This window comes from Myotis myotis, unplaced genomic scaffold (genome assembly GCF_014108235.1).
Source record: "Myotis myotis isolate mMyoMyo1 unplaced genomic scaffold, mMyoMyo1.p scaffold_m19_p_1, whole genome shotgun sequence".
NCBI classification, from domain to species: Eukaryota; Metazoa; Chordata; class Mammalia; order Chiroptera; family Vespertilionidae; genus Myotis; species Myotis myotis.
In genome coordinates this window covers 68,768,934-68,795,298 of record NW_023416313.1, presented here as the reverse complement: position 1 = coordinate 68,795,298, position 26,365 = coordinate 68,768,934, and the positions used below count along the sequence as shown (strand labels likewise).

Below are 26,365 nucleotides of genomic sequence, written 5' to 3'. Positions count from 1 at the left end.
TGGGGAGCGTGCAGGAGGCAGGCAATCAATGATTCTCTCTCATCATTGCTGTTTCTATCTCTCTCCCCCTCTTCCTTCCTCTCTGAAATTAATAAAAATATATTTAAAAAATTAAGAACACAAAGTGACTGCTTATTTTTATTATAAAATGAGTTTCTATTTTTTTAATTTTAGTTTTCTTAAAGAAAAAATAAGAAGAATGTGACAAAAAGAATTAAAGAAATTCCTTTGAAAATTTCAACCCTCAGCAATGAGGTACTTCCTTTTATGATGAGAACTGATTTTTATGTGTTTTTACCTGATAACTTAATTTGTGAATTATTTATTTTGCCTGCTATGGGGGAGGGAGCCGGGGTGAAAGTAAAAGTGTCATTTATTGTTAATTTATTTCTAAGTAAAGGTAATACTAAGAGCTGAAACTCAAACCAGACCATATATTTTAATATTTTCTCTCAACAATATGAATAAGTATTTGGCAATGGGGGAGGTCAAATCTACTGGCTAAAGTTATTTTCTTTTAGAATTAAACATTATTTTTGTTTTCAACTAGCTATTCTCCATATCCACAAAACCCACAAAAAGGGTTAGGCCATAACATTTAATAGATAAACTTTATATGGAGATTATCGCATGAACATTTTATATTTACTCACTCTTTACCTCTACGAATATTTATCTATATTAATGCACAATAAAATTAAGACAAAATAAATGTTAAGGATAAACTAGTACCCTGTAACCAGTCACAGTTATCCATGGTTTAATGTAGTAAAACAGATATTGTTCATTTCAGGGGCCTTCTGCCAGGTCTCTCCTTGCCTCCTAACTAGTCTGTTTAATTCATTCTGTGCTCAAGAAGGGAGGCCATAGTGGAAGGAAAACCCAGTGAATGGGTTCCACCTCCCACCTAGAGGAGATCTTGTTGATTCAGTCAGAGCCTCAGTGTTGTATCTTAAATCAGCGAGATAGGGGAGAACCAAGATGGCGGCATAGGCTAACGCCGGAGTTTGCTGCTTTGAACAACTACTTCAAAAGTGAAACCAAAAAACGGAAGGGACATCACCCAGAACCACAGGAACGCTGGCTGAGTGGAAGTCCTACAACTAGGAGGAAAGAGAAACGCATATGGACACTCAGAGGAGGCACAGTGCTGAAGTCAAATTCTGAGGTGCGGATTGCGCAGAGCTGGCTGGCGGCAGAGGGCGCGGTTGGCGTTTTCAATCAGGAGGGAGTCGCAGAATCTGAGCTCCAGATCCGGGCGAGTCTTTAGGGACCCAGACTCAAATGGGAGAAGCGGGACTGTCTGGCTTCGGTCAGAGCGAGTGCAGCTTTCTCTCCGAGCTTTGCAGCGGGTGCTGGGACTCAGAGAGGCAGAGCCCCTGGGGACAGGACTGAGAGCCGCCATAACTGCTCTCTCCGGCCCACCCTGTTGATCCTGTGCGACTCACCCCGCCCAAGCCCTACACACAGGCATTTGCCGGATAGCCTCAGGCAAAGGCTAGATTAGCACCTCCCTAGAGGACAGAAGTTCTCTCACTGCTGACACAGCTGATTCTCATAGCCACTTGGCCTGGAGGTCAAACCCTCCCTGGAATTAGCTACAACAATCAAGATTTAAGTATAAGACTTCGAACAAAGACCACTAGGGGGTGCACCAAGGAAGCATAACAAAATGCGGAGACAAAGAAACAGGACAAAATTGTCAATGGAAGATATAGAGTTCAGAACCACACTTTTAAGGTCTCTCAAGAACTGTTTAGAAGCCGCCGATAAACTTAATGAGATCTACAAGAAAACTAATGAGACCCTCGATCTTATATTGGGGAACCAACTAGAAATTAAGCATACACGGACTGAAATAACGAATATTATACAGACTCCCGACAGCAGACCAGAGGAGCGCAAGAATCAAGTCAATGATTTGAAATGCGAGGAAGCAAAAAACACCCAACCGGAAAAGCAAAATGAAAAAAGAATCCAAAAATGGGAGGATAGTATAAGGAGCCTCTGGGACAGCTTCAAGCGTACCAACATCAGAATTATAGGGGTGCCAGAAGATGAGAGAGACCAAGATATTGAAAACCTATTTGAAGAAATAATGACAGAAAACTTCCCCCACCTGGTGAAAGAAATGGACTTACAGGTCCAAGAAGCGCAGAGAACCCCAAACAAAAGGAATCCAAAGAGGACCACACCAAGACACATCATAATTAAAATGCCAAGAGCAAAAGATAAAGAGAGAATCTTAAAAACAGCAAGAGAAAGAAACTCAGTTACCTACAAGGGAATACCCATACGACTGTCAGCTGATTTCTCAACAGAAACTTTGCAGGCCAGAAGGGAGTGGCAAGAAATATTCAAAGTGATGAATACCAAGAACCTACAACCAAGATTACTTTATCCAGCAAAGCTATCATTCAGAATTGAAGGTCAGATAAAGAGCTTCACAGATAAGGAAAAGCTAAAGGAGTTCATCACCACCAAACCAGGATTATATGAAATGCTGAAAGGTATCCTTTAAGAAGAGGAAGAGGAAGAAAAAGGTAAAGATACAAATTATGAACAACAAATATGCATCTATCAACAAGTGAATCTAAGAATCAAGTGAATAAATAATCTGATGAACAGAATGAACTGTTAATTATAATAGAATCAGGGACATAGAAAGGGAATGGACTGACTATTCCTGGGGGGGAAAGGGGTGTGGGAGATGCGGGAAGAGACTGGACAAAAATCGTGCACCTATAGATGAGGACAGTGGGTGGGGAGTGAGGGCGGAGGGTGGGGCGGGAACTGGGAGGAGGGGAGTTATGGGGGGAAAAAAAAAAGAGGAACAAATGTAATAATCTGAACAATAAAGATTTAATTAAAAAAATAAAAAAAAAATAAATCAGCGAGATAGATACGAGACGCCTTAATGAGCCAATTAATTAGGAGTCTTTATTCGCGCATTCCCAGAGGGAGGTGTTTCCCCAATCTCTGAGCAAACACATAGAGGAAGTTTTTTCTATTTATAACTTTTTGAGCCCTTTGTCTACAGATTTCACAAAAAGCTCTGTGTAGGTCATTGTTACAAACAGTTTGTAACCTTGAATACATAATGAACTAACACTTGGCATAAGAATATGGGAATTATTATCAGTATCGGTATTAGCCTGTTAAGTCAGATGGCTAGCTTGCAAGGTCAGACAGCTAAGTTGTGGGGTTTTTTTTATCTTTTTCTACTATTCAAACTAAAACAATTATTTTACAGAATAAAGGACTATCTAAAAATGACAGAGTTGACCTACAGAATAAGAGACTGTCTAAGAATAACATAGTAGTTCAAACAGCATTTCAACAGCAGTTTTCCAAAGGAGGACTCACTATGCTTCATCAGGGTCCCCATCCTGGGAAGTCAGCACTGAACAGTTCCCATGCGCTGACCTATAGGCTCAGGACACAGACTTAGATGTTTTTCCTGTGTCCCATTTGTAGTTTTTTTTTTTTTGGACCTGAGAGAAAACAGTGCTCAGCGACACTGAAATGGAAGTTATTTGATTATGACCTCAGGGAGTGGGTCCCTTTTGATCCTCATGTATCCCAGGATCTAACCTGGTGCCTGACAGATAGCAGGCGCTCAACAAATTCCTGCTGAAGGAGAGAACACAGGAGTGCATGAAAGCATACATGTCTGAGACAGGAAGGGGGCAGGAAAGAAGGAGACCTCTGTTCAAGCCCTAGTTGTGCTGCTGCCCTCGGCAAGGTCTTACATCTCTCATTGCTTCAGTTTCATCACCCAGGCTGGGTGATCTTGGGGTCCTGAACAGTACCTTCTCCCAGTAAGAGTCCTATACCTGGCTTTACTGTAGTCACCCCTTCTCCAATGCTCTCCACAATGCCAGCTGCCTCATGGCCTGCGATCACAGGAAGAGGTGTGACTATGTTTCCACTAACCACGTGGTCATCTGACCGACAGACTCCTGTGGCCACCATCTACAAGGTAAAGGGAAGATAATTAGGTCCAGAAAAATTGTGGCCCGCAGATGGACTTCACATGCCCAATTTCCTGAAGTTGGGCTTTTGAAGAGTTTTCAAGGATTTTTTCTAATAATCTCTACTCTAACCAAATACACAAGATCCTGCTTCTCAAGATGACTCAGATTAAAACCCTCCTATACTTTCCTCCCTTGCCTTAGGCAAACCAGAGTAATCTATGAAATAATTATTTTTCAAATATTTAAGTCTTATGTAATAAACAAGAATGCATTCTTTTTTATAGAAGTAGAAACTACAGATTAGCACCAAGAAAATTAAGTCAGTTAAGTTCCACCATGTAATGCTAATTGATTTTGAAATCTTGATTATTATATATATGTTTGTATATATATATATATATTTTCTTTTGCACTTTTTCCTGTATAAATATATCAATTCTTTTTTATTTTATTCTTGTGAAAGAATTTTAATCTAAAATGGAACTGAGGGATATAAAGACAGAAATCTCATGTATTTGCCATCAGGAAAGCAAAACACAAGAACTGAGAAATCAATTTTCTGTAAATGCCAGATTTACAGAAAACTGATAATATTGGAATTTTCCTATATGATAAAAAGTTGGTCAGGAGTTACCTCATATCAACCTTTGGGAAATTTTGAACTAAAATGACTCTGGTAGGATTCATCTCACAAAATAAGCTGAATTGAGCTTTGTTTGTATGACTGGATTGTTTTTTTTCTCCACGGAAAATTTTCAACACTTGCGTCCATTTGTTTTTGTTTCAAAGATGAAAAAAAGTGTTTAATGAAATAAAAAAAAAGAACACATGGCTGCAATATTATAATCAGATTAAGAAAAATTCAAGGCCCAAACTAATTAAATGAGACAAAAAAATAGTATCCTATCTAATAAAAGAGTAACATGCAAATTCACCATCACTCTGCAACAAGGATGGTGGTGCCCATGGTGGGGCCCATAGCGGCTGGGGCAGGACACTGCCAGCATCACCCCGGGAATGTGAGCCCAGCAGGCATTCGCCGCAGCGACCCACGAGCAGGCAAGCGTGGCCCTCAGGCAGCACCCAGCAGGTCCTGCTTGCTCTTCGCCATGGTGTGGAGCAGGCAGGCCCTGAAGAGAGCAGAGAACCATGGGGAGCGGGCCCAAGCTGTCAGTAGGACATCCCCTGAGTGCTCCCGGATTGGAGAGGGTGCAGGTCGGGCTGAGGGACCACTCCCTGTGCATGAATCTCATGCACTGGGCCTCTAGTTATATAATAATAAAAATACCTTTATATATATATATATATATATATATATATATATATATATATATATATACACACACACACACACACACACACATTTTAACAGACTATAACTAAATTCTCCCCTCTTTAAATTGCCTGCCCATAAGTACAGCCTAGCCCCAATCCTCCAAGGACTGCTACAATTTGCATGTTTCAAATAGCAACTACTCTTTTATTCTTGAATAAATTCATCTTTTTGACCATTTTGAACTTGACTTGGTTTACCTCTTTATTGAGGTTGACATTAGGATTATACTATACATACTGTCTGTTCTATTTTTAAAAGTTTAGCAATTTGTATTTTTATCTTTCCTTGACAAGAAATGTAATTCCACTGTTTGGATTACCTAGGGCACTTACCTAGGTCTCCTGGTTCTATCCCTGGTTGAGGCATGTACAGGAGGCAAGGCAACTGATTGAGATCTCTCTCTCTCTCTCTCTCTCTCTCTCTCTCTCTCTCTCTCTCCCTCTCCCCCCCTTTTCCTCTCTCTCAAATCAATGAACAAACAAACATATCCTCTCATGAGGATTAAAAATAAGTGCTTCTTAATAAACTTTGTGTTATTTCCATTTGTACTATTCTCTGAATTTTCTTATACCTAAAATTTAAAAGAAGTGAAAAAAGTGTTTCACCTTTATACGGACTTCATGAGCCTTAGGGGGTGCTACCTCCACCTCCTCAATGGAAAAGGGTTTCTTTATCTCCCATAGCACAGCTGCTTTGCATTTTATTACCTGGAAATTGAACAGAAAGATGACACAAGTGCTTACCCACTCTTGAAGTCAGGGATTGTGACTTTCATCTTTTTATGTGCAACATCTAGCCCCCTGTCTGATAAATGTTATATAGAAAAGGACAACTTCTGATTTGCAAAAAGAATGGAAATACCTTTTTAAAAAGTGTAAAGTAATAACATAAGAAAATAGAAATAGAACTAACTATAATGAGGCATTGAGATAAAATGGAATATGTTCTTTTAGGTCATCCTTATGTTGTTTCTTTTTCCAAGGGTTGTTTATTTGTGATATTTCTTAATGCAGTCCTGAAATTGGTTGTTTGCCCACAACTGTTGCCTTGCAATGAAGTTTTAAATCACAAATATTTCACTGATAGGATCACTGTCTGGTCACATAAAATCTATTACTCTCTTGCTCAAGTCTCTGCTTAAGCCCCAAACAACCAGACTTTATGATTCCAGTGCATACTTGCCTCCCTGCATAGGTGACTTCTCTTTCTCCTTGCCTGTCCTCCTCCTCCGATTTCTATCCTTACTACTTCAGTGTGCTATTAGTTTGCATGACTCATTTGAAAGTGAACTTTGGCAGCTCGGTTTTCTTTTCTAATTTATGTGTTAGATGTGAGCCAAAAATCACAGAGGTTACAGCTGTACACACACACACACACACACACACACACACACACACACACATACACACACATACTCTTACCGACATACACACACATATATATTTTGAAAGATCAATTGAAATGTATGCTTTTGCAAATTAATTTTCATTATTTATATGTCAAATTCTCCCACTTTTCCAAGTGTTTGTCATGATCAATATCACAATAAATATGAGAGTACTTAGAAATAATACACTAATAGTACATAGCTTCTGATTATCAAGTGTTCATTTAATGGGCAGGCACATTGTGGCCAATGCTGAATGAGTTACATACTGATCTTTAAAGCCTACAGGGCAGTATTGTTAAGTTATTGGTCTATTTTCAGATGGCAAAGTTGAGGCTCAACTGACTCAGTATCTGACTGAGTAATTTTTGCAAAGTCACAAAGTTTGCTCTCCATGCAATTAAGATCAATCCAACTTTATCTTTTCAACAACCTATGGTAGATTAACCAAAGTTTAAATAACAACAACATCAGTAGCAGTTACTAACATTTATTGAAGTATTTCTATGTACCAGGCCCTATCCTAAGTGCTAAGGAGTATTAATTTATTACATTCTCACACCTATCTTATGAAGTAGGTGTTATTATGATTGCTGTTTTGCATTTGAGAAAAATATAATGCAGGAAGAATAAACAGGTGAAGTGTTACCACAAAGCTGAAAGCTATGGATGTTGCCCCAGAGGGGGAAGAACCGATTGCTTAGCATTTACTGTTTTCATAAATACATTCGGTTTACCCATTTGCTCTCTGAACTCACTATTTCTTGCAAGCTGAGTTTTGACAAATTTATTTTTAATTTTTCCTAACTTTTCTTCATTTGGAATGTAATTCGCCATCATAATGGCTAATCAGCAACAAATGAAAATAAAGAGGGCTGAAATGAAAAAACTGACAATTGGCTCCCTTGAGATTTCCAACAAATCATATTGATATATAGGCCTTTTGTATAACACAGGGTGTGTAGGAATCTCAGAAACTTTCAGTTGTGTTATCATAGCAAAATATTAGAGTGTGTGTTCCACTCCTAATACAGTGAAAGTACCGGACACTTTTTGGGACTGAGCAGTTAAACAATGTGAATTGATTATACTGAATGGTCACATTCAATATAATCAAGTGCATTTTTCTGCACTTGTAAGCACATTGAAGAGGGAAAAAGATCTATGGGAGACGTAGAACCAGATATCCCTGTTCCTACTACTAATAAGTGATTCAAACTATATCAGTATTAACTTTTGATAAAATCATGTTGACTTTTGTATGGAGAAAATATTTTTCTTTAAGATTTCTGTGGAAATTTCCTGCATTGAGCCATCATAGGACCCTTTAAAATTAGAATTTGCATGTTGATGTTGGCTTGCTTATCCTTGATGATTCTAATACTTTGAGATCAATAAAACTTATGTCAGACTTAACTTTCCTCCTGTGTTCATAAAAACAAAAATATGATTACAAAACAGTAACGTGTAAGTTATGGCTTCTTAATACAAAGTTAAATTATTGATTAAAAATATTTCTAACATCAGCTTTTCAAGTTATGCATGATTGCCTGTAACTACTGCCCATTTACTTAATATACAAAATAAAGACTTTAATAGGTACAGAAGCTATATATTCTTTTAAAGATATTTTAGCAACAATCCATTTAAATTCTGGTTCAATATACATTGCATAATAAAGCATATATTTTATTTTATGTTTCAGTTTATATGGCTTTTAATTTAGATATAAATTTTATATTATTCATTAAATATTATTTCTCTCTGTGAATTATATGAGAATATATTTTAAAAAGTTAAAAAAAAATGCTTACTTTTCCTGCTGTGCTCATGTTTCTGTTCTTTCTGCAGGCCAGGAGGCAGATGGGTTCTGGCAGACCTTCTCCTGCTCGATTACATGAAACAGATATGTTGCACAGATATTTTATTTGCTTGAGCAACATCCAGTTCCACGCATGTGATCTGCTGTCTTTAAGCCACACCCACAAGTTTATTCTCAAACTAGATCAAATCAGAGAGAAATGGGCCAGCCCTCAGACCTGGACTTTGTAATATGCCAATTACAGGTCACAGCTTGATTTCTTTAGTTAAATATTTGTTTCCACGTAAATTTAATCTCTCTCCCACTTTTTTTCTGGATTCCACTTATATTCTCTCCCAGTGCTCTATTTCCCATTTGTGTGCACTAAGCTGCAACTTCTAATCCTCATGCTGCAGTTAGAAAGAAGGAGCAGTAAGGAAGCAGCACAAATGACATAGGACAGAGAGAAGTACAAGCCAGAGGAATGTGTTTGCCCCAGCACCCTCCTCCTCTTCATAGCAGAGAGGTCAGACACCAGTCATTTACAGAAAGGGTGCTCATGACCCTGGCATTTCTGCTCTACTCAATACCTAGCAGCACTGACTGAGCACCTCCCTGTTCCAGGCATTCAGTTGAGTGCACTGGAGTGGGGGGCAAGGAGGGATAAGAGATGGCCTCTACCTTTGCCCAGAGGCAGTACAGGGTCATGCTTATGACATGGCCTTGGATTCCAGGCAGACCCTATCTTTACCAGCTGCGTGAATTTGCCCTTATTTGTAAAATAATAGAATAATAGTACCATCTCAAAGCATTGTTTGTTAAACAAATGAGACAATCCCTTTAAAACACTTACCAGGAAACCTGGCAGATAGGACAATCTTCAATAAATATTAGCTACAATGATTACCCATAAAAGAAACTCACAATCTATGGCAAAAAAGACACAGGCAAACAAGTCAGACCATCGGGTTGTGCTATTTTAAAGGAGGGCATCTGACTGAAGGTCTCAAAGGAGGCTTTGTAGAGAGAACATTCTATTAAAAACTAAATAATGATCTTTTTCGCAGAGTCAAAAAAGAAAAACACTCACCCTTGTGCAATTCTATTATCCTTTGGTTAGTGCCATGAATAAGAGAAAGAATATGAGTTTTATTTTTAATAAATCTCAAGTCTTCTACCAACACTTGGGGAGCATACTGCATTCAACTACTTAATTAGATATAAACTGTCAACATGTATGCATTAGCATAAAGGGTACATTTCTCTAAAATTGTCAAGGGAATGACACTATTATCTGTTTTCAACTTTACTTATGTAAGTGTAGTTGGTCATATTGGGCTACACTACATCCACCCAGAAGAGAAAACACTGCTTGTACAGAATGGTCACCACCTTGTTCTCCCTGCTGCTTACCTTCACTTGTGCAGAGCAGGATGAAGAAAGGGAGTCTGACCACTTTTCAGAGTTTCTGGGAGGCATCAAGGAGCTCATATACCCCAATCAATTTAGAAAGATTCATTGGACTTAACATGAGTTTATAGAGTGATGGTGGGATAAGTATTAGGAATAATTTGAATTCAATTTATGTTAGTCCATTTAGGCTGCTGTTAAAAAGATCCGTTTAACAGCAAACTAGTTTAAACAACAATTTATTTCTGGTAGTTTTGAAGGCTGGGAAGTCTAACATCTAGGTAAAGATGGATTTGGTGTCTCGTGAGAGCCCAACTCTTGGTGTATGGACAACCATCCTCTGTGTTGTCACATGGTAGGAAGGGCAAGGGAGTTCTCTGGAGTCTCTTTGTATAAAGGCATTATTACTCCAAGTTATGAGGGCTCCAGCCTGTGATCTAATCGCCTCCCAAAGGCTCCACCTCCAAATACCATGACATTAGGGATTAGGTTTCAACATATGAATTTGGGGAGGACACAACACTCAATCTATAGCAGGTGTCCAACCTGGTTCAGGTGTCCAGCCATGAAACAATCAATTAAAACCAGACAGTTGAGATCGTGCAGCTGTAGAGAGCTCCACAATTTCCAATGGTATCACGAAGCTGATAAGTGACAGTGGCAGAATCCTTAACCAGATCTGTCTAAACCCATATATTTTCCACTACTCTACAAATATAAAGCAAAGCATAACAGAGTTGGAGTAAGACATTCTGCTATCTATCCAAAAAGCCCCCACCATTTTAGAAGTGTCAGAAAGAACACTCCTGGCAAGGAACTCCAAAATTATCCATTCCAAATTTCTTGTTTTATAGGCCAAATGTCATGGCAAAGCAATGTGGCTAATATTTACTTAAAAGATACTTGGAAAACAAAAAAGATGTAACTCTTCTCATGGGTGCATAAATAATCTAATAGCTTTTGGATATCATGGGGTTGAGGCGGGGTAAGGAGAGAGGTTAATAGTAGCCAAACATTTAAGCTGCTAAGTCAATATGTTTGATCTACCCAAAACCAACACCATAAATTGTTCTTGGCAGTTGTTGTTTTTTCTGAGCACCAAACTAAAATAATCTGAATGCTTAAGTGAAATATATGGGTCAGCTTGATGAAGAGGTATGCAAATGATCATTTTTGTGATGCTGCAGAAATAAAAATATTGTATAATGATTGTAAAGTAATGCAAATGACATGAACTCCACTGTGTTAGTAATATAGAAATATGTACCAGGGAAGGATGAATGGACAGAAAAGTGGTTCTCACAGGCTGATCTGATGAGAAATTCATATCTGGGCAGGTGGTGGTGCAGAGTTATGCCCAGGCATATAACTCCTTTAGTAAAAGAACTATCTTTGCCCTAGCTGGTTTGGCTCATTGGATAGAGCATCGGACAACGGACTGAAGGGTCCCAGGTTCAATTCAGGTCAAGGGCATGTATGTTGGTTGCAGGCACATCCCCAGTAGGGGGTGTGCAAGAGGCAGCTGATCGATGTTCCTCTCTCATCAATGTTTCTAACTCTCTATCCCTCTCCCTTCCTCTCTGTAAAAAAATCAATAAAATATATATTTTTTTAAAAAAGAACTATCTGCCAAAACCGGTTTGGCTCAGTGGATAGAGCGTCAGCTTGCGGACTGAAAGGTCCCAGGTTCGATTCCGGTCAAGGGCATGTACCTGGGTTGCGGGCACATCTCCAGTAGGAGATGTGCAGGAGGCAGCTGATCGATGTTTCTCTCTCATCGATGTTTCTAACTCTCTATCTCTCGCCCTTCCTCTCTGTAAAAAAATCAATAAAATATATTTTTTTAAAAAAAGAACTATCTTTGCCTTAAGCAAGCCTTGTCCATTGTTTCAGTGCATCTGAGTTAACACTCCTTTGAAATGCGTCTTTTAAGGCACCTCTTTCTAAAGTGTCACACCCGCAAGAGAACATAGAATCTTATTTACTGTCTTGTCCTTCAGTCCATTCCTTGCTGAATGTGATGTTCCTTACGATTTCTTCTCTTTTTAAAAAAATTGTTTTTATTGATTCAGACAGGAAGGAAGAGAGACAAAGAGAAAGAGAGAGAGAAGCATCAATGATGACAGAGAATAATTGATCGGTTGCCTCCTGCACAACCCCCCACAACCGCCACTGGGGATCAAGCCCACAATGTGGGCATGTGACCTCCTGCTTCATGGGTCGATGCTCAGCCACTGAGCCACACAGGCTGAGCCTTACATTCTCTTAATTCCAAATGCATAAAGGAAGCTGCAAACTGCCATTTTTCAGAAGCATTTTTCTCAGTCTGTTGAGATCTTACTTCCAGGTATATCCTGTTTGACTTAAATAAATTATTATAAAAATTGCCTACAGTTTTGGATATTCACACATCAACAGATTTTTAGGTAACCTTAAAATATTCTGAGTGGGCAGAAATGTGGAACAGACTGGTCACACATCCACATGTGGTGGTTAAGAATAGGGAGGAACACGTTGGCCGCTGAGATCCCCACTGAAGAGTGTGGAGTTTCAGCTCCAAAACCTGCAGCTCCTGTGCTGAGAAGAGAAATCCCCACTGCCGCTGGCTGTGAAAATCAGCAGGGACTCACTCTTGGTGAGATGGAGGGCTGCTGTAAATCCAGGCATTCTCTTAAAGGGCCCATCAAAGCCTCACTTGCTCACAACACTTACTCTAAGCTCCAGAGAAGGGACAGCAACTCAAAGAGTCTCAGGGACATATGGGGAGAAACTGATTTTCTGGTGAGGGCTGGAGGGGCAGCAATCTTAGAGACTAAAGTGCTGGCAGATGCCATAGTTCCTTTGTTGACCCCTTTACCCCCATAGTCTGCAGGCAGGTGCCAAATCTGAGTCTTCATCAACTTGGCTAACACTGCTCTTACCCCACCCTGGTGATGCTCTGAGAGCCAGTATCATCTAATTCACACGCCTGGCCCAAAACCTATTTCAGATGATAATCCACACAAGCAGCTGGCCTTGGTCCATGCTATGGGCTTTCTTTGTTTCTCAAAGGTCCACAAATCCAAAAATGCCTTCAGATGCCCTGTACTTCTTGCTAAGTGGTCCAAAGTTCAGCACTTGTGGCAGCTGGCCATAGTTCACAGCATAACATTTCCAGTTGTCCCTAGGTCCAGCACAGGCAACTACCAACCACAGATCACTTTGTAGTTCCTATCATGCAGTCCTAGGTCAGACAAAGGCAGCAGCTTATCTTTGCCTGAACCAGAGCCTCTCTCAAGAATCCCCAGAACCAACACACCTGGTGGCCAGCTTCAGACCACACCAGAGCACCACCCAATTAATGCTGCTAATAACATACCCAAAGGGTGGACTTGGCAGGCACCACATCCCCACCAAAGTGAATTCCACTCTGTGGGGTCAGTCCCCACATAACAGCTTGTCCACTGTAGTCATGGCCAGTCCTCACAACCAGTCAGCCCAAGAGTCAATCCCACCAACTAATGTGCCAATATCAATCGAGGCTCAACTACAAGAAGAGAGTACACACAGTCACACAAGGGGCACCCTGGAACACCTGGCTCAGCTGAACAGGGAGACTGTGCCACTCAACCTCACAGGATACATTCCATATAAGGTGCCATGACTAGAGATGTAGTAGATCTACCTAATACATAAAAGCAAACACATGGAGGTAGCCAAAATGAGGACACAAAGACACATGTCCCGGATGAAAGAACAGGATAAAGCTCCAGAAATAAAACTAAATGCAATGGAGGCAAGACCAGATTAAGAGTTCAAAACACTGGTTTAGGAGTGAGACTAGATGATAAGTTTAGGAGAAGAATAGATGATGTCAGTGAGAACTTCAACAAAGAGATAAGAAACATAAAAAAGGAGATAGAGCCCGGCCAGTGTGCCTCATTGGTTGAGCATGGACCTATGAGCCAGGAGGTCATAGTTTGTTTGCCAGTCATGGCACATGCCCAGGTTTTGGGCTCACTCTCTAGTAGGGGTGTGCAGGAGGCAGCCAGTTGATTCCCTCTCATCATATTTCCATCTCTCTCTCCCTCTCCTTTTTCTCTCTCTGAAATCAATAAAAACATATTAAAAAAAAGAATTAACATAAAAAAACACACACAAAAAAAGGGAGATAGAAACCATAAAAAAGAACCAGTCAGAAATGAAAAATACAAGAACTGAGATGAAGAATACATTAGAGGGAATCAATAGCAAAACGGATAAAGCAGATAATAGAATCAGTAATTTGGAAGACAGGTAGCAGAAAACACCCAAGCAGAGTAGCAAAAAGAAAAAAAAATATGAGGATAGATTAAGGGATCTCTGGGACAACATGAAGTTTAACAACATTTGCATCATAGGAGTACTAGAAAGAAAAGAGAGAGTGAGCAAAAGATTTGAAGATATAATTACTAAAAAGTTCCCTAATCTGGCAAAGAAAATAGACATAAAAGTCCAGAAAGTGCAGAGTCCCAAATAAGATGAAATCAGAGACCCACACCAAAACACACATCAGCAAAAACAAAAACAAAAACAAAAATCCTCATGGACATGGACAATACTGTGTTGATTGCTGGAGGGAAAATTATGGGGGTTGGTGGAGTATATAGGGAAGATAAAAACAACACAAAAATGCCAAAGGTTAATCTTAAAAGCAGCAAGAGAAAAGGAGTTATATAGAAGGTAGCTCCTATAAGACTATCAACTGATTTCTGAAGAGAAACTTTGCAGGCAAAAAGAGATTGGCACACATGAAAGAAAAATAATATTGGATACAAACCGTAATTTGGGGAAAAAAGGAAAGCAAGGACCTACAACTAAAATTACTCTACCCAGGAAAGCTATCATTTAGAATTAAAGGAGAGATGAAATGTTTCACAGGCAAGAAAAGGCTGAAGGAGTTCACCACTATCAAACCAATATTATTATAAGAAAGTAGAGGCCTGGTGGACAGATTCATGCACACTGAAAGGAAAGTAATTAGAAGGTGGCAGGTGGGGCAGGACTGGGCAAGACAGGACGGACACACCCTGGAGCCAACCTCCCGCAGTCCCTCCCCAGCCGGCCTCACCTGGAGCAGCACTGGGGCTCGAAGGGCATCTGCAGAGTGAGCGGGATCCATCCGGCAGGTTGGGTCCCTCGGCCTGGCCTGCAGGGATCAGGCCTAAACCGGCAGTCCAACATCCCCCAAGGGGTCCCTTAGTGCGAGAGGGCACTCTGCAAAGTTCCTGTTGCTCAGCAGCTCCTGCATTGAACATCTGCCCCCTGGTGGTCAGTGCATGTCATACCTAAGGGCCAGTCTCTTAGCTATTTATCTACACTAATAAAAGAGAAAAATGGTAATTGGCGTACGGCACTACCCTTTTCATTGGCTAATCAGGGCTATATGCAAATTAACTGCCAACTAAGATGGCAGTTAACTGCCAACAAATATGGCGGCTAATTTGCATATTGCAGGCACAATGCAGGGAGGTGAAAGGGAAAGCAGGAAGAAGTCCCCTGCCACTGACAATGATCGGAAACCCAGGGGGGAGCTAAGAGGTGGGGGGCAGGGCAAAGGCGGCCCTGGGGCCGCCTTTGCCCTGCCCCCCAGCCATGATCAGAGAATCAGGCGCCTTTGCCGCCCTGGCCAGTGATAGCAGGAAGTAGGGGTGGAGCCAGTGATGGAAGCTGGGCACGGTTGAAGCTGGCAGCCCCGGGAGCTAGGGGGCCCTTGCCTGGGCCTAAAGTGGAGCCCACGATCGCGGGGCCGCTGCAGCTGCGGGTCCCCGCTGCCCGGGCCGGATGCCTAGGCCAGAGGCGTTAGGCCTGGGCAGGGGCGGAGCCTGCAACCGCGGGGAGCTGGGGGTCCCCTGCCCAGGCCTAATGCTTCGGCCAGAGGTGTTAGGCCTGGGCAGGGGCAGAGCGAGAGATCGCGGGGAGCTGGGAGTCCCCTGCCCAGGCCTAATGCCTTGGCCAGAGGCGTTCGGCCTGGGCAGGGGCGGAGCCTGCAACCGCGGGGAGCTGGGGATCCCCTGCCCAGGCCTGACACCTCTGCCGGAGGCCTGAGGCCTCAGGCCTGGTCAAGGGGCTGATCCGGTGATTGGTGATCGGAGGGTGATGAGGGTCAACTCCTCTGGCCGAGGCATCAGGCCTGGGTGGGGGGCTGGGGGTCCCCTACCCAGGCCTGATGCCTGGGCCAGAGGCATCAGGCCTGGGTGGGGAGGCGGAGCCGGGGATTGAAGGGATATGATGGTCCCCTTGCCCAGGCCTGAAGCCTGGGTCAGAGGCGTCAGGCTTGGGCGGGGGTCAGAGCCAGTGATCGGGGGGAGATGGGGGTCCCCTGTCCAAGCCTGACACCTCTGGCAGAGGCGTCAGGCCTGGGCAAGGGGCCAATCAGGCGATCGGAGGGTGATGGGGGTCTACGCCTCTGGCCGAGGCATCAGGCCTGGGCAAGGGGCAGAGCCAGCAATTGGAGGGGTCTTGGGGTCCCCTGCCCAGGCCTGATGCCTGGGCCAGAGGCATCAGGCCTGGGCTGGGGGCAGAACCAGTGATGGGGGGAAATGAGGGTCCCCTGCCCAGGCCTGACACCTCTGTCAGAGGCGTCAGGCCTGGGCAAGGGGCCGATCCTGCGATTGGAGGGTGATGGGGGTCAACGCCTGAGGGCTCCCAGTATGTGAGAGGGGGCAGGCTGGGCTGAGGGACACTCCCCCCCACACACACACACACCCAGTGCATGAATTTCGTGCACCGGGCCCCTAGTATATATAGATATTTAGGAGACCTCTTTAAGAAGAAAACTTTTTTTTAAATGACTAAGAAAATAGAGGAAAGAAAATATTTCTCACTGACAAAGGCAAACATATAATAAAAGCAATAGATTGACCAACACAAAAGCTAGTACAAAGGTTAAAAGACAAGAAGACATAATAATCCTAAACATATAATGTGCGTATAAAAAGATCATTAAACTGCTGAAGCAAAAACCGATAGAACTACAAGGAGAAATCAATGAACCCATTATTATAGCTGGAGATGTCAACATCTTTCTAGCAGAAAAGAACAATTCCATTAGGCAGAAGTGCCGGGAGCCGGTCCATGCTTGCTGTTTCAAAGGACCTGGCATATATGGCATACTGTTCTTAATATGTTTGCTCACCTTCTTGGCACTATGTGTTTTAACCAAGGTCTCCACTCTGAGAAAGGTTGTTTCCCCAGGTAGGGGTTTTCCCCTGAAGTTAGGGAGGGAATAAAACCCCTCAACTAAGTGCCAGGCGGGTAATTAATCACTTTAACTATGAACAATCATGCTTAAGCTACATAATCTTTACTCCCTGGAATGGAGATAAGAAACGCCCTAACCTTTGTAATAGAGATTGATAGGATTGAATCAACTGGTATAAATACAGATGTAACAAGACAGCAAGACACAGAACTTAGAACACAGAACTTAGATTGAGAGAACATGGCAAAAGATCCTGGACTGAACCTGACTACAGAAATTGGCAAGAGAACCTGACCTGGCTGGAGAACCTGGGCAGAACCTGGCTAGAGAACCTAGCGAGGGAACATGGCTACAGAACCTGGCTGGAGAACCTGGAGAACCTAGCAAGAGAACATGGACACAGACCCTGGCAGGAGATCCTAAGCAGAACCTCCCTGGAGATCCAGACCAGAACTTGGCTGGAGATCCTGGCTGGAGATCCTGGCTAGGCTGCTGATCAACTGAACACTGTCTCCGTGTCATTCCTTCTTCGCCGACTCCGTCCACACCTTTGGGGAACCCCTGGACCTGCTGGGGCTGGACCCCGGCACAGAAGATCAGTGAAGACACAGTTGAACTAAACAATACTATCAATTAACTGTATATATGACATTTATGGACTATTTCATCTAACAGCAGCAGAACACATTCTTTTCAAGCTGACATGGAACTTTCACCAAGGTGGATCACATTCTCAGCCATAAAACACAATTTAACAAATTTTTAAAAAATAGAAAACATATAGCATCTGATCTCAGATCACAGTGGAATTAAACTATCTATATAATAAAGAGGTAATATGCAAATTGTCTGTTACAGCATTACAGTAATGACCATTCAACAGGCTACGCGTGCAACAGGGGGACTTGCGTGAGGCTCGCTTCCCTGCCCCTGGTGCCGAGCTGGGGAAGTGAGGCTGCGTCCCCCACCCCATGCTGGAATCCTCTTTTTCTCCTGGGTGCATGCACCTGACAAACACCCTCATGACACCACCTCCGCGGAATGCCACCAATGCCACCCCTGAGGTGGGAGGGGGGGCGGGCCGAGGGGCGACACCCGCAAGCAAAAGGCCGGTTCCCTGGGCGTGGTTAGCAGACACCAACAGAGGGGTGCGAGCATTGCTGTGACCTCTGGGAGGGGTTGGGCACACAAATTGAGAGAGTGCGGACCCAACATGAAGGAAGGGCTCAGGCGTGATGACAGAAAGTGGACATTGAGGTAAGGCACCAGACCTGGGCGGGCCACCAGGTAAACAATGAGGGGATCCCACCACCACAGACACACAGGGAGGCCCCACGATGCCCAGGAAGCCGGTCTATCCTCCCAAGCGCACAACCTCAAAGCCTCCTCCAGCTCCACCACCATGGAGACCACAGGTGACCCTCACACCATAGGGAAGCCACTGCGGCTTTCTCTAGCCATCCAGTCTGACCTGGGTTGGGGCTCACATCCTGGGCAGAATGCCCCCCGAGGACAACCTGGGCCCCTACCGTGCCTGTGCAAGCACACCCATCGCCTGTGAATTTAGGACGGGAGGGGACCGAGAGCTGCTCAAGGCATGGGAGCGGGCACGCCAGGGGACGGGAAAGGCCTCTGCATCCTGCCCCCTTCGGCATGCAACAGGAGAAAAGCCTCACACGTGCACGAATGCACACGTGTGCACACATAACGCAGCGGTCCCCCCCCCCACCCCGATGGATGCTGGCCCTGGCCTGGCGGGACCCTCCCCCAACTCGGAGGGGGGAGGCACGGGCCATGGTAGGCAAGACACAGCTGTGTCATCACTCGGCCCCTCAAAGCCAAACAGAGGTGCCTACAGATCCCAGAGAGGAAAGAAGTCAGTACTAAGACAGGACCAAAAGCATAGGATTTTTAATTAGCCTGTAAAAAGAGTAAAAGAGTGAGGGAAGAGTGGGGAGGATGGGGAAGGAGGGAAGGAGGGAGGGAAGAACTTTATAAAGGAATCAGTAGACAGCAGAGTTAAAGAAGGATGTATGAGTGAGCTGTAGGAGCTATAATGAAAATCAAGTATAGTTGTGTACTGGGGACAGATTTTAAAAGTAGGAGTCAGAAAAGAAAAAAGATAAATGGTAGTGAATGATTAGGCAGGTAGATAGATATTAAAACAGTGGAAGTAGAGAAGAATGTATGGGAAAGGTAGAATGAGAGAGAAAGAGGGAGGGAAGAAACGTTTTAAAGGGGAGCTGGTAGAGCTTAAAAGGAGAATGGGAAGAAGGAAGAAATGGGGGAGGGAGCAAAACAGGTCTGAGGGAGGAAGAAAAAAATTAAGGTGGGAAGGAAGGAAAAGGGGAGGGAGGGCAGGGGTAAAGATAAAGGAAAGAAGGAATATGGGAAGGGAGGGAGGGTAGGAGAAAGATGAGAAGAAGAATGATGGAACAGAAGTAGAAAATAACGAGGAAAGAAAAGTTTATAAATGATGAGTCAGTAGGAAAAAGTGTTACATAAAGGAGAGAGAAAAATTGTGTGAGAGGGAGAAGCCAATAAGGAAGTCAAATACAATTGTGTGTGAAGGGGATAAGATTTTAAAAAAATGTTAATAGGGGTGACCAGGCCGGCAGGAGAGGGCAGTTGGGGGTTGAGCAGGCTGGCAGGGGAGGGAAGTTAGAGGGATCAGGCAGGCAGGCAGAGTGGTTAGGGCAGGCAGGCAGGTGAGTGGTTAGGAGCCAGAGGTCCCGGATTGCAAGAGGGTGCAGGTCAGGCTGAAGGACCCCCCGCCGCCCGCACAAATTTCATGCACCAGGCCTCTAGTACATTAATAAAAGAAAGGTAACTGGAAAAATCCCCAAATAAATGGAAATTAAACAACACACTTCTGTATAACATATGGGTCCTAGAAGAAATCTTAAGGGAAATTTAAAAATATTTTGAGAGACATAAATATGAAAACACAACTTAGGAAATTTGTGCAATACAGCAAAAGCAGTGCATTGAAGAGAATATATATTCTCCCCATTCGTGCCCTTTCATGTCACACAGTTGTTTTTATCCTCCAGCTGCTTTCTGCCCTCCTGGCACCAGCCTTGCTTTCACCCCCAGAGGGAGCTGTGGCGGCTGGGCTCAGCTCTAGGCAGTGTGAGTATGAACTTTGTCTGCTTTTATATTTTTTCTATTTATTTATTTATTTATTTATTTATTTATTTATTTAGATACAAAATAATTAGCCATTTCCACGCAATAAACATTAATATTTCAAGAAAAATGATCCTATCTAATAAAAGAGAAACATGGTAATTAGCGTACGACCACTACCCTTCCAATTGGCTAATCAGGGCGATATGCAAATTAACTGCCAGCCAAGATGGCGGCCAGCAGCCAGGCAGCTTAAAATGAACATGAGGCTTGCTTGCTTCAGTGACGGAGGACTCCAACGTTCCCCGCCTGCCGCTGCAGGCCTCTGAGCTGCAACCCTCAGCAACTATGTACCAAATATAAAGCTAAACAAAACCCCAGAAACCTGCTTTAGTCTCCGGGCTTCAGCCAGCAGGATCGCAACATTGTAAGCAAAAGGCCAGAAACCTACTTTCAGCAGCAGAGGCCTAAGAGCTGGAGCCAAGCCTCAAAGCTAAAGCTGGCCCAGAATAAAAAGAAAAGAAAAAGAAAAAAAGGAGCGGTTGGGAGCTTCAGTCACCCCCAGCCTGAAAACAGCCCTCAGCCCCTCACCCAGACTGGCCAGGCACCCCAGTGGGGACCCCCACCCTGAAGGGGGTGTGACCAGCTGCAAACAGCCATCATCCCCTCATCCAGGCTGGCCAGGCACCCCAGTGGGGACACCCACCCTGATCCGGGACACCCTTCAGGGCAAACCAGCCAGCCCCACCCATGCATCAGGCCTCTACCCTATATAGTAAAAGGGTAATATGCCTCCCAGCACCAGGATCAGCAGAGCCCCGAGGCCTCCCGGCACCGGGATCAGCATGACATGGGGCAGCGCCCAAACCCCCTGATCGCCCTGTGGCTCTGTGTGTGACAGGGGGCGGGGCCACAACCTCCCTATCCACCCTGCTCTGTTCGTGACAGGGGAAGGCGCCCCAACCCCCTGATCAGCCCTGCTCTGTGCCTGATAAGGGGTGCTCCCCAACCCCCTGATCGCCCTGCGGCTCTGTGTGTGACAGGGTGCAGCACCCCAACCCCCTGATCGGCCCTGCTCTGTGTGTGACAGGGTGTGGTGCCCCACCCCCCACCCCCGACGGGCCCTGCTCTGTGTGTGACGGGGTAGAGCCATAACCTCCCCATCGGCCCTGCCCTGAGTGTGAGAGTGGCGGCGCCCCAACCCCCTGATCGGAGCCTGCTCTGTGGGTGATAGAGGGCGGCTCCCAAACCCCCTGATGGGCCATGACCTGTGCGTGACAGGGTGCAGAGCCCCAACCCCCCTGATGGGCCCTGCTCTGTGAGTGACAGGGGGAAATGCCCCAACCCCCTGATTGGCCCTGCTCTGTGCGTGACAGGGGGTGGCACCGCAACCTCCCCATCGACCCTGCCTTGAGTGTGACAGGGGACAGTGCCCCAACCCCCCAATCGGCCCTACCCTGAGCGTGACTGAGGGTGGCATCACAACCTCCCGATCGCCCTGCTCTGTGCATGACGGGGGGCGGTGCCCCAACTCCCAAATCGGTCCTGCTCTGAGCCCAACCAGGGGCTGCACCTAGGGATTGGGCCTGCCCTCTGCCACCCGGGAGCAGGCCTAAGCCAGCAGGTCGTTATCTCCCGAGGGGTCCCAGACTGCGAGAGGGCACAGGCCGGGTTGAGTGACCCTCCTCCCCCCCGAGTGCACAAATTTTTGTTCACCGGGCCTCTAGTTTTAAATATAATATTGCATGCAATAAACATTAATATTTCAGGAAAAAAGATTTTAAATATAATAATATTACCAAAACTGTACTAACGTAGTATAATATCACAAACGTTATAGGAAATACTAAAAATCTGCAAATAACAGGATTACATATATTATTTTCTAAAATATTTTTTTTCTCTGACTCTATTTTTGTTCATCAGTTTATGTTGTTCATTATATTCCACAAGTGAGTAAAATAATGTGATATTTATCTTTCTCCGACTGGCTTATTTCACTTAGTATAATGCTCTCCAGTTCCATCCATGCTGTTGCTAATGGTAAGAGCTTCTTCTTTTTTACGGCAGCATAGTATTCCATTCTGTCAATGTACCACAATTTTTTAATCCACTCATCTGCTGATGGGCACTTAGGCTGTTTCCAAATCTTAGCTATGGTGAATTGTGCTGCTATGAACATAGGGTTGCATATATCCTTTCTGACTGGTGTTTCTGATTTCTTAGGATATATTCCTAGAAGTAGGATTACTGGGTCATTATGGGAGTTCCATTTTTAGTTTTTTGAGGAAACTCCATACAGTTCTCCACAGCGGCTGCACCAGTTTGCATTCCCACCAGCAGTGCACGAGGGTTCCCTCTTCTCCACATCCTCTCCAGCACTTGTCGTTTGTTGATTTGTTGATGCATTCTTACAGGTGTAAGATGGTATCTTGTTGTTTTGACTTGCATCTCTCAGATGATTAGTGAGTTTGAGCATGTTTTCATATGTCTCTTGGCTTTCTGTATGTCCTCTTAAAAAGTGTCTATTTAGGTCCTTTGCCCATTTTTTGATTGGATTATCTTTTTTTTGTTAAGTTGTATGAGTTCCCCATAAATTTTGGAGATTAAACCCTTATCAGAGATAACATTGGCAGATAAGTTCTCCCATGCAGTGGGATTTCTTGTTGTTTTGTTGATGGCTTCTTTTGCTGTGCAGAAGCTTTTCATTTTGATGTAGTCCCACCTGTTTACTTTCTCCTTAGTTTTCATTGTCCTTGGATGAACTTTGTCTGCTGAGCAAACACTGGGCTATTTCTTCTCCCTTAGGTCTAAGCCCCAGTTCCTAGTCCTCTCTGCTGTGGTTTCAGTCTGGCAACCCTACCACTTACTTTCTTTCTGTTTTCCTAGCCCTCTGGGGATTAAAGTTCTTGATCTTGTGACTGTCCTCAACATGCCCTTTGTAAACTTTCAGCCTTCAAGCTATTCTATAACCAATTTTCTGTATTAAATCCACTTTGAAACACAGAGTTTTCCATTTTCCTAACTGGACATATTGATATAGTTCTTGGAACCAGGAGTGGTACTGAAAGTAGACCTTCAAGTAAACAAAAGATTGAGTTAATGTATTTTTAGTGATCATAATTTGCTGAAATAGAAAGCACTGAAATGAAAATGTTGAAGGGACTTAAGAAGAAAGAAAAAGATTCAGAATGGTCAAAAAAGAAGAAGCAAATAGAGAGACTAGTTGCTCTTTTCCATCATAGATTTGACACAGGACACCTGCTAGGTTTTGCATACCCTCCCTATGCCCTTCCTTAGTACATGTTTTCCAGAGCACCTCCACCAGTTTGAAATAGAGGGTTTTTTTACTCCTTACATGATTTAGCCACTGAAAATGTCATGCTCAGCCACATATATATATACCTTTTGCACAATGCTATAAAATTTGTCTTTAAAATTTCATTCAGTTTTAATTTTTGAATCCTAGAATGTAATCAACTCTTTTGTTGTCTTCACATTTTTCCAGGTTTGATTTTTAATTTTCATGTTTTCCATAATTATACATGCATATATACATGTGCAGATTTCTTCCTATAAAGTCTCTTAAGAAAAACAGCAGTCTGTGCTTTCTCCCTTCTCCTTCATGTATTCCTCTCTAGAAGCCACTGATTTCAAATTCTGCAACTTATTTTGCTTTATCTCCACATCTCTATGTAGGATGCATATGTTCCTAACCTGGTTTTTCTTTGGGCATTTTTGTTGACTTCCCATTTGGGAAGATGAGAAATTAGAGTGGCCATTACCACAAAAAGACCCTACTTCTCTCCTGTTTCCCAATAGAATAATAGAATAATTTATGTTATTACTAGAGGCCTGGTGCAAGAATTCATGCACCAGTGGGGTTCCTTGGCCTGGCCTGTAGGATCAGGTTGAAACTGGCTCTCCAACATCCTCCAAGGGGTCCCAGATTGCAAGAAGGTGCAGGCCAAGCCAAGGGACCCCCGCCCTTCTGGCCCCCCAGTGCATGATCGGGGCCGGGGAGGGACCCAGGAGGTTGGCCAGCCAGGGAGGAACCACGGGAGGACTCCAGGTCCATCTTGCTTAGTCCTGATTGGCCAGACCGAAACAGCAAGCTAACCATACCAGTTGGAGCATCTGCCCCCTGAGGGTCAGTGCAAGTCATAGTGAGTGGTTGAGCAGCCTTAGCATATTATTAGCATATTACACTTTGATTGGTTGAATGGCCGACAGGACCATTGGGCTTTTATTATATAGGATGACTATATAAGTGCTATTTACAAATGAGCCATATAGTTTGCAATGCTTTTATTTCTCTTTACCTTGGTGTTGTCTTTATACTCACAATAAATTCAATTCCCATAATTCAATTGCCAGTTGTCTAATTCCTCACTCAAGACTTAGAGATGCATTGTGTACCATCAATTTTGCTTTGCAAAGAAATATTTCCAGGAGTCTTTGACTTGTTCCAAATAGCCTGGGTATGCTCAACATCTGGCCCTATTCACTGTGTTGGTTTCCTGTGGCTGCTGTAACAAATTACCCAAAACTGGGTGGCTTAAACAAGAGGTTTATTTCTCCCAGTTTTAGAGGTCAATGGTCTCAAGTCAGTATCGCTGGGCTGAAATCCAGGTGTTAGCTGAGCCATGCTCCCACCAGAAGTTCTAGGAGAGAATTTGTCCTTGCCTTTTCTAGGTTCTGGTGTTGTTGCATTCCCTGGCTGGTGGTCACACACTCCAACCCCCTTCTTCCTCTCTGCTTCTTTTCTTCCTCCTCCTTCTTTATATTGTGTTTGGAAGCTTGTAGAATGTTCTGCTTACCCCTAGTAGTCTGGAATTTTACAATGATTTGTTCTGGTGGGTCTATTTTTATCTATGGTACCTGTGGCTTTTCTAAAAATGTGAAGATCTGCTTCCTTCAGTTCTATAAAACTTACTGAAATTGTTGCATTAATGCTCTCCCCTCTCCAACCCTCCCACCCTGCTTTATCTGGTCTTTCATTCTAGAACTCCTACTACTCAGATATTGAGTTTCTTGATTTGGTACTCTCATTTTCTCTCCTCCTGTCCCTTTCTCCTTTATTTCCCTCACTGTGTTTTCACTCCCTCCAGCTTCAAATCCCTTTGATAAATGAAGGCACAAGTGGCATAGTCAGGGTTTGCAAGCATGGTACAATCCTCTAGAGTCTGCAGGGACCTCCAGGGCTAGCACTGGCACTTCCTCTTTAGTTCAGTGACGGGGAAGGAGGTGGGTTGGAATTAAAGCCTATATGTCATGCAATAGTGCACCAGCTCAGAGTGCCCGTCTGGCTTCTATCAATAAAATATTTCTACCAATTAATATTTCTAATGTTAAGAACTTCTAATTTTTATTAGTCTTCCTTTAAACTGTCACCCTGTGAATTCACATATCTTATATTCATGAGAACCAGGCCCTGATATTTTGTTTACCATGCTAGTCCCCTGACATATTATGAATGATCCTATATAATAAAACCCTAATATGCAAATCGACCGAAAGGCAGAACAGCTGGTTGCTATGATGTGCACTGACCACCAGGGGTCAGACGCTCAACTCAGGAGCTGCTCCCTTGTGGTCAGTGCACTCCCACAGGGGAAGTGCCACTCAGCCAGAAGCCAGGCTCACAGCTGACAGCGGCGATGGCAGCAGCACAAAGGACCCCTCGGGGGGATGTCCCCCAAAGGGTCCGGGACTGGGAGAAGATGCAGGCCAGCTGAGGGAACCCCACCCCCGCCCGTGCACCGGCATGCACCGGGCCTCTACTATTCATATGATGATTGATAAGTTCATGGTTCACTTAAGACCTGTGCAAACAGTTACAGATGGATAAAACACATCTTGGCTTGCCAGATACAATAGCTGTTGTCCCAAAGGAATTATTATTAACTCACTTTTTACTTTCAAAGTGTTCTAGTTCAGATGATTAATTATGTGCTCACCCTCCTGTACCTGCATGTGAACTAGGCCTGGGCATGAGGACACCTGGATGAAACTTAGATTTAGTCAGCAGCAAAAGGCCCCCTTGGAATAAAGAAAGCTTAAGTTTTGAGAGTTACAACTTTATGTTAATTATTTAACCAAT

The 26,365-nt window shown here is 43.7% G+C and overlaps 1 protein-coding gene across 1 annotated transcript in view; it reads right to left on the bottom strand.

Annotated features, from left to right (window-relative positions):
• Positions 1-26,365, bottom strand: part of LOC118671713 (alcohol dehydrogenase E chain) — a 50,814-nt gene that overhangs the window by 8,929 nt on the left and 15,520 nt on the right. Inside the window, exons 3-5 of the mRNA XM_036340411.1 lie at positions 8,515-8,585; positions 5,919-6,020; positions 3,837-3,975 (exon numbers count right to left, since the gene is read on the bottom strand). Of these exons, the coding sequence (XP_036196304.1) occupies positions 3,837-3,975; positions 5,919-6,020; positions 8,515-8,585 (312 nt within the window). The remainder of the gene's footprint in view (positions 1-3,836; positions 3,976-5,918; positions 6,021-8,514; positions 8,586-26,365) is intronic.